At 49.7% G+C, this 9,271-nt stretch overlaps 1 protein-coding gene across 1 annotated transcript in view; it reads right to left on the minus strand.

Moving 5' to 3' along the window:
- ADGRB1 (adhesion G protein-coupled receptor B1) overlaps positions 1–7,918 on the minus strand; it is a 206,051-nt gene extending 198,133 nt beyond the window's left edge. The window contains exon 1 of the mRNA XM_026069494.1: positions 7,171–7,918. Coding sequence (XP_025925279.1) covers positions 7,171–7,918 — 748 coding nt within the window. The remainder of the gene's footprint in view (positions 1–7,170) is intronic.
- Positions 7,919–9,271: the final 1,353 nt, after the last annotated feature.

A 9,271-nucleotide genomic window follows, 5' to 3' on the forward strand; every position in this document is an offset into this window, starting at 1 on the left:
GTGCTGACTTGGGGGATGACGGACTCATAGGAGCCAGGATCAGCACCAGTAGATGTTGCAAGATTACATTGACTATCACAGCAGAGRCAGGAAAATAAGGGAGAAAGGATAAGTTGCAGAGATGACAATGATGCTCTGGAAGAAGCAGGAAAAACTACTGCTCTGTCCAGCATTGAAAAAGATCACTGTCACCTGGAGCACGCAGATCCACTTTTGGTTCTGTGTCTTGGAGTGGTCACAGACAAGCTCTCAACCTTGCTGAGCCTCCATTCCCAGCCTGCTGGGCAAAGATCACAGCCCTTCTCCCCTCCTCAACCTACTGTCTGCTGGATCTCTAAGGCAGCTGGGCTCTGTATAGTCCCTGCTAAGTCCTGACTTCAGCTGAAGTCTTTGGGAGCTACATCAACATAAAGAAAACAAGCATTGTAAAAAGGGAAACTCCCCTTTTCAAGGAAAATGAGGGGAAACATAAGAGCTAGATTCATCAAAACAGACATGGTCMACCAAGACAGACAGCTCAGTGCCAAAGAGATCCACAGAGGTCAGGCACCTCAAAGGGTATTCAGGTACCTGAAAAGCTCCATGGATCCCTTTTCCCCTTGGAAAGATATTGTTTTTTTGTTTTGCAGCCTGCTATGATCATCTCAATACGTCAGATGTTTACGGTTGGTGGTGAAAAGGGTTAGAAATGGCTCAGTGCATCCTTCCTTTGGAGAGAGTAACATCTTCATTCTGACATGACAGGAGTTACAGTTGCAAAGCTATGCTGCAGATGTGATGATTTCGCATCTGGTTTCTGGGTCTCCCTGCATCTAAATTTGACCTTCTGTTCTCACACGACACACTTCGGGGAATTTGCTATAGGTCCCGAATATGAAAGGAGGCTAAACAATGACGAACTAAAAATAAAAGTAAAGAATGCGTAACTGAAAGGCTGAGCCTTTCACCAGGCTGCCACTCATTACATTACACATAAAAGTCCCCTCATAGCAATAACGGGAGTAGTTGCCTGTAAAACTCCCTCAGCAACTGGATGTAAATGCCACCTTTAGTCTCCCTGCCATAACAATAGTGCATTTTGACGGTAATTGCTGATGTTTCTGCATTGTGAACATGTCCACAAGCTGTTGAGTTCACAATGGAACTGATCGTTTTATTTTTTCTCATTTTCCCCCCACTATCTATCTCTCAAACAGGACATCTCCATACAGATGCATGTACAAGTGGATTTAGTGCAGAAACAACAGCATGGGCACATGAAATCTCTGCTTAGCCACTGGAAAGACCCCAGACCCTGCACAACTTCTGTCCACGCCGAAGAGCAATGTCTTTAATGATCCCAGAGCAAAGCAATGGGAGAGGCAGGGCTTGCGCAGCTCACAGAGCTCTGAGTGTTTAAACCACCTCAGGATCCCTCACCTCAGCTCCCAGTTACCCACACTTCCCTACCGCATAAAACACCCAGTGACCACACACGTAAGGGACTTTCCCCTCAGGAGTTGCCCATATGGAGCCAGTGCGGATTCACTGCAGGAGACAAGGAGAGGAAGGTGCCCCCTTTGCAAGGTGCAGGTGGCAGGTTCTGGTCCACACCCTCCTCCAGGAGCTTGGAAATGGTGTCAGTTCTTGCTTAGTGCTGCTCTGGCTTAGACTCAAGCTGGGACCATGCCAGCTAAAATCCCCAATGCTTTTAGCAGGGCAGCATGGGAACATCTCATCCTGAGAGCAGAAATCAGCTCCTCCTTGCCCCACATTTTGCTGGTGATCTCTCATTGTATCATAGCCCTGCTCTGATGGATGTACAGACTAGACAGCTGGGCAAATACAGACAGGACAGCAAGGAGCTGGAAAACAGCACACCTCCCCCAAGTACACACAGTGAGTCTATATCAGGAGGAAGGAGAGGCAAAGAAACTGAATCCATTCAACTCCCTTTGCCCTTTGGTTGCCAAATCCAAAAATGAGGCTTAAGCTAGGCTCCCTTTTTCACAAGCCCAGCTGTCCTTAAGGGCCTGGGGTATTCCTGGAGGGAGGGATAGAGCCGCGTGTCCTAAGGAGAAGCTGAAGAGGTCAACGGAGAGGCTTGCTAGCCTGCCCCTGGGCAATTACTCACAGCTCTTTGTCAGTCCCTGAACTTTCGTGGTTACTAAAGCTCACCACAAGCACAGGGAATCACTTAACAAATGGTTTCTGCTCTGGTGGTGGTAGGGATTCAAGGGAAGTAAAATCGTGCCACAAAATGTGATTTCTGCATCAAGGAGGAATCTAGTTGGTTCATCTGACCCTATGCCTCTGGCTCCTCTTCCACACCAGGGACTCCCCTGAGCAGTCACTCAGACTCTAGATCAGGCAGAAGCTTGGACCTGCTGAGGAAACATCACGTTCTGCCTAGCTGAAGAGGCCAGGCATGAAGCAACGCTCCCAAGAGCAACCTGAGATCTGGAGAACGTGTCCTGCAGCGAGAGATTTATGGAGTTCAGTCTACTTAACGCAACCAAGGTTAAGAAGCAACTTGTTCATGGGTCTATAAATACCACTCCAGATAGTAGAGAATGGATGCTGGATGACTTCTTAATCTAGCAGACAAAGGCGTAAAAACACCTCAGGGTTGGAAGGTGAAACACCACTAAAACGCAGAAGTGAAGTGAGGGACTGCGAGTCAGGGAGGAAGGACTGTGTTTGTTCAGAGTGATGGGCTTAACTGGGCAACGGGAAAGCTTACCAAGAAAGACAGGGAATTCCCCAGCACTCAGGACTAGCAATATCCTGACCGAATGCTTTCTGAAAACTAGAAAGCTCTATTTCCATCACAATTTTTAGTTATTTTCTTGAATGAACAGGTGAAGTTCTCTGGCAGAGATATGTAACTGGTCAGACTTGTTCATCGTAAAAGTCCCTCCAGCCCTGAAGCAAGTGACTCTTCATCTACTTTACCAGTGAACAAGCAATAAATTTCAGGGGCACACAATTAACCTTGTTTTGCAATCAGCATCTTGGATCCCCTGGGGAGGGGTTGTGAAGACTGGAAGGACTAGCGCATGCTGGTTATCTTTTTGGGCCACCAATGCGAGAGTACTATAATGGCCTTCCAGGAGCAGATTACGTCGAGACAGGACGAATTAGTCATTCATTAAGTGCCTAACTCAGCACAGCACTTAAGCACACACTTAACCTTCTTCCATTACAGTGTCACATCAGAATCCTTTTTAAAGCCCCAGCTCTGTTTACAGGGAAGCTGGCTCTCGTTTCGGAGGTCCACCAGGATTTTCAGACCTTCAATCCTCCTGAATGTCACAGGCCCCCTTGTTTCTGCAAGCTCTCCAAACTGCAGCCTTTCAGGGCCCCTATYGCTCGCCTGCAAGAGAGCCTATCCCAGGAATGCCAACTTGCATTCCCAAAGGAGGATTCACCTCTAAACATCAGAACTTACAGCTGGTTTCTGCCTTCTTCCTACCTTGCTTGCGCCAGCAGAGGGAGGGCTGATGCTGCCCCAAATCTTTCCCCTTTAATAGTCTTCCCCTAGAGAAATTCCCCCTGTTCAAAGCCTTCGTGGTGCAGCACCTTGAGATAACTGCAACAAGGACAGGAAAAATGGCGGGTGGGCTGCAGCTGCCTGTACGCTTCCAAGCGTATCCTGCTGATCATCAGGACGAGCTCCGTGTGCAGCAAGACACCGAAATATCTTCTGCCGCCTCTGCACCCTGACAGATTCTTCCCGCCCCCACCACCGCCTGCTGTAACCTCTGCAACGTCTGCGTGGGAGAGCGAGTGCAAAGGGGGTGTCTCACTAAATGTAGGGGGAAAAAAAAAAAMCCCAAAAACTTTAGGATTAATTAAATAAATAATTTTGCCCCGACAGATCTCAGACAGGGAGTCTCTTTTGGGATGAAGGCAGAGTCGCTTTGTTAAGTATCACTCTGAATGTCCACAAACGTCCCTATGTGCCTGCACCAGGTGTAAATTCATTGGCCATGGGTGAAATCAGACTGGCGGTTAGGTTTCTTTGTGTCACAGCAGTGATAGCAAATGAGCAAATCCAGTGGAAAAAACAAACAACAACAACAACAAAACAATGTGTTGAGACAGAGCTTGGTCATTGGTAAAAGGGATTATACAAGCAGGCTCCAACCCTGTGCTCCCACAGGCATGCAATTTTCCTTCTGCAGAGAGGCCTGCCGTTTAAAAATAAAAAAATAAATTWAAAAAAAAGGCATAGGGCAGAGCAGAGGACATGGTCAGAGAAGGACAGTGCTGACACCTTCCCACCGCTGTGTTTGCTCTAGCTGTCCTTTCAGCGGGGTGCCTCAGCCTGCAGCAGTGGTTAACCCTTCTGCCACGAATTTCCTTGACRTGAGTGTCCCAGCAGCTCTGGAGTGACAAGGTCGGTGCACCCACTTCTCAGCCCTGGTGGGGAGATCTGTCTTTGAGACTGAGCGACGGCTCGGTCGGTAGCAGAACTTGTATCTTCTGGTCTGTTCTTTGGCCACGAAAGCCAACGTCCAGCCTACCAGATCTACTCTCGGACTGCTCTTGAGTGAATTCAGAGAGCAGGGAGAGGAAACCATCTAATCCAGCCGGCAGCCACATGCATTCTCCATCCTTTGGGATACCACTGACCCAACATGGGGACCGCACCTTTTCAAAGGGATATCACGTATTTTATGAGCCACAGCGGCTCCCAGAGAAACAGCACGGCTCCTTCCAAAGCAGTGCCTCATTGTAGCTTTAGTAAGTTTACACCCACCCACTTGCTTTGGAAACGTCTCAGGTGTAGAAGAGAGACATCAGGAAAAGTCAGGCTCCACATTTAGGGATGGTACCTGGGTATCTGGCAGTTTTTTTACTTGCCTCAAAATTCATCAGACTAGATTAGTACAAGACACACATACACATGTTTGAAGATGAAAGTGTCAGGAGACAGGCTCAGAAGCAACAAATGACTCAGGAAGCAGCAGCAAAAAAAAAAAAAAAAAGCTTGTAGGAAAAAACAAAAACTGTTACAAACACAATCAGAACAACAATAACAGCAATAACCACCACTAGCAGCGCTAGGAATTTGGGAACCCTATCAAAATGTTCCACCCACAAAATACTGTTAAAAGATCACTGGTTCTGGGTCCAAATTGGATCTCGCCTCCATCTTCCTGATCAAGCCTTTGCAAAAATCAAAATAGACAGAGTGACAGACAGAGCAGCACATGGAGAGGCCGGGCCGCGAGCGTTGTTTCCATGTAGATGGCGTTCCACCAGTGAAGATGCTAATTCTACATCTTCAATATCGGGCAGATGTGAGCAGCCAGCAAAAAAATTATCTGCACTCTCTACAAATATTTGACACCCAAAAAGAATTTTGGTTCAGCCACCTCTGAGCTTCTTTCATATTTATTTTCTGGGAACATTCAAGCACTCAAGCTGAACTGGGAGAGATCTTTACAAAAGCCAATATTAAGCTTGAATGCTCCAGGATTTGCTGAAAATCTTATTTAAAATTTCACCTTTGGTCGCAATGAAAAAGGTCGTGCTACTTGGGTTGAATGCATAAATCATCCAATCAGCAAATACAAAGCATGACACATGACTTAGGAAGCTCATATCACTCCGAGGAGACAGCCACACGGTGCTCTGCACAAACTGTTCACGGAGGAGGAAAGGGCACTGCAAAGAAATCTGAGATCTGAGGAGCGAATATTGCAGTGTGCTCATAACCAGGGAAAGAGGCTCTGCTGAAGTCCTAATTTGCAGGATTTACGGCTCGGCTGTGTGTCTTCACATATTGATTCACAGATCAGTGAGAAACAAAATCTCCCCCAAAATACACTGACGGAAGCACTAATACCTGATCGTATACTAATCGCTCAGCTAACTCCAAACTGAGGTCTGCAAGAAAATCACACTGCACAGCCTGGACCTGTGCCTGATAACCTCCTTCCTATTGCRAGTGAATCTGGCCTCTTTCCACCCACAGAAACGTACAGAAGTTCTCTTCTGAGTGGGGGTGTCTGGTAAAGCCAGGCAGAAAACACCAAGTCCAGAACCCACCAGACACAAACTTTCTTCTGATGGCAGAGGACATCTGAATCTGACATTTCAAGGAGACAGCACCCTGGGGTGCAATTCAGGAGTGGGTCTGAACTTTGCAAAATCGGAGGCTCCCCCYGCTCCTGCCCATATTCCTATTTAGTATCACACCTCCGTTTTACATAACCTGCCTGCTGGCAGGTGGGACGGGAACCGAGAATAAATATATCAGAGCGGATCTGACACAGGCACTAAAATAGAGGCTCCGCTTTTGACCCTCCAGTTCCCTTCTACTTTGCACGACGCCATACCGCCGACGGAGCCTGCTCCCCAGACGTTTTGCTCCCCAGAACACCACCGAAAGGTTAAGCAGCTGTGACACACGCAGAGATCAGATCTTAGGAGCATCTCGTCCTTATTCTTCGCCCTTTCTGTCATGCCCCCTCTGCCTCCCTGGGTCCTTCCATTGCCTCCCAGCAGGCACAGCCTATGCCTCAGTCACTGAAGATCATAAGGAAAATGAAACACAGGAGCTGATGAAACACCTGAGGAATGAGCCACAAAGAAGGCACCTAGTAACCCCGTGCAAGCAGCATTTGGTTCGCGTGTGTGTGTGCGGAGGGGGTGGTTGTTTGCTTCCTGGGTTTTTTTGAAAGTGTCCAGAAGGAAAACAAGGCCAAGACAAAATGAACACGCTTGCTGTTGGCATTCGCTTAAACTGGGCCTGGGAGTTAAGTGTTTCCCATGAATTAAAATGGGTGATAGGGCTACCGAGTGCAACCTGCCTCGGGAGGTAACTTGGATCCTGGCTCTTCTAGGACATCTTTATGTAGGAAAGCTGCTCGCCTTCAGGTTAAGACTCTCAGCAGCTCTGAGGCTGCAGGATAAGTAAAACAAATGAGGCACCAGCTCTGGGAACTAATGAAACAATCTGGGACGCGTTCAGGGGAAGGTGCTCTGCATTCTAGTTACATGCTAATAAAGAGCCACCGGGGGTTACCAGACCTGCTTATCAATTAGAAAAAAAGGTTTTCATAACACGCATCCATAGACTCAGATACAACGACGACCGGGACTGTGGGACCCGGGAGAGACACACCAACTAGCCCTTCCTCCCAAACGCCTCCAGGCAGGTAGCCGCACTCCACTTACCCAGGGACTCCACTCCGCTGCTGTCCTTTGGGCTGCTCATGCAGTTCTCCAAGTAAATCCCATCCTTATAGCAATCTTCTTTCTTCTTCGTGAGCCCCAGGATCTCGCTGRCCTGATCTAGGACCTCACCTCCTGAGCAAGAACATGGAGTCTGCATAATGCCACACGGGTGGGAGCTGCTGCTGATGGCCAAGCATGCGTCCAGCCACTTGCAGAGCATCTGGCAAGCAGCTTTGCTAGGGTTCCTGTTGCCCACCACGAGGTACTCCACCGAGAAGTCCCTCTCCTGAGCCTTCGTGGGCTTCCATCGCACAGGCCCGCTCTCCACCCCTGGCGGCGTGGTCTGTTTCATCTGGAGGAACTGCTTGTTGGACTGGAGGAAGGCATACCGGGTGGACCCATCACAGAGCTTCAACACATCGTCAAAGCTCTCCATGCCCAGGTAGGTGCGGGTGGACTCCAGGAAGGAGTCGAACTGGTAGGTGCGGATGTGCTGGTGGTCACATACGCTGGTAGGTTTCAGGATCTTCATGTACAAGGTGTACCTCCGAGGGTCAGGGTTCTGGATAATCCAAGAGCAGAGAGAGGAGTTCAACGGGAAGACAGCGAAGGAGGAGAAATACCCAAAGAATTTCCCCTGGACCAAAGTGGTGCAGGGAGCTTGTGCCAGGTCCAGAGCGACCACGGTCCACACAAAGTAGAGTGGCGATACCAAAAGCAGGTTCAGGGCAGATCCAATGCTCCTCATCCTAGGTCTCTGGTCCTCTGGAACTCAAAGTAAATGTCAAGCAGGTGCCAGATCCTGGACATAACAGGGACCAGCTTAGCGGAAAAGTGAGAGTTTAAGAGGCTCTGGATCCRAAATCAAGCCAATCCTCCCATGTCTGGATTTGAGCTCCCTCCTGTGGCCATAAACAACACCTGGAAAAAGGGAAGGGAGTGAGGAGGGGAGAGAAAGAGAAGAGATTTGAGGATTTTTTTTTCTTTTTTTTTAGATTAACCCTTTGCAAGGCAGAGAATCAGCACAGCACCCCTTGCCCCAGCTCATCTGCCCAGGAGAGGATACAGCCCCACATTTCCATCCCCACACTAGGTGTGGGGGTGTCCCCATCCCTGGGCTGTCCCAGCCCCGTGTGTCTACATGCTGAGAGGGTCCTAGCTGCGACCAGGAACGGGGGACAGCACAAGTGTGACCCCCCCTCGGTGGTGCCCTCTGCCCGCAGAGTGTGCCTCTGCTTAGCTGGGCAGAGAATTTGCAGTGATTTCCAGCCCTCTCCCCAAAGACAACCCCATCGATCTCTGTTTTAGGGAGAATCCCTCCTCTCCCCCCACCATCCTTACTGACCAGGGATGCTGGTTCAACACAGGTGACGCTGCTCCAGGCTGCACTTGGGGAAGGCTGGGCTGGAGGCAGCCATGGGCAGCTGAGCTCTGCCTCCTCTCTTTCTCCTGCCAGCCTGTTTTTCCTCCTCTCTCTCTCTCTCTCTCTCTCTTTCACTCTCCTCCCTCCTTCTTTTCCACCAAACCAGCACAGGGAAGCAGAGTTGTTGCACAGAGCCCCTAACCCCGGGCTAACTCTTGAGCCCAAATAGGGAAGGCAGGGCTGGAGGGAGCCTTGCAACCAGCACAAGGAACAAAATGGGGAGGTGAGGGTGCTGCTCTGTGTCTTCCCACATGAGGAGTGTCACCCTGCCTTGCACCTCTGCATGCAGGACATCCCAAAGCCTGCAGTGCTGCTCTGGGCTCTTTGGCAGAGGTACCAGGCAGCAGCTCTGCAGGGTCAGAGTGTTCCCCGCCACCCCCAGGCCCCCAAGCCTCTTCCACAGAACTGACAGTCCTCCTGTACTCCCCTCTGTGAGCCCATCTTTGCAGTCCCTCATAGCCCAGATCCCCTTTCAGCCCCAGTGCTCAGATCCYCCATCCCACTCTCCATGCCTGGGAGACCCTTGTGCCCTCTGCACTCTTTGAAGTCTCTTTCTTACCCACGACAGAGACCCTCCTGCACTCTCTCTCCCCTCCTTCTGCCCTCTTTCCAGGAGAGGAGACAGAAGAAGAAGCACAAGCAGCCTCAGCACCCTCTTCACACCCCACATGCGGTGTA

This window comes from Apteryx rowi, unplaced genomic scaffold (genome assembly GCF_003343035.1).
Source record: "Apteryx rowi isolate R43461 unplaced genomic scaffold, aptRow1 scaffold_106, whole genome shotgun sequence".
NCBI lineage: Eukaryota > Metazoa > Chordata > Aves > Apterygiformes > Apterygidae > Apteryx > Apteryx rowi.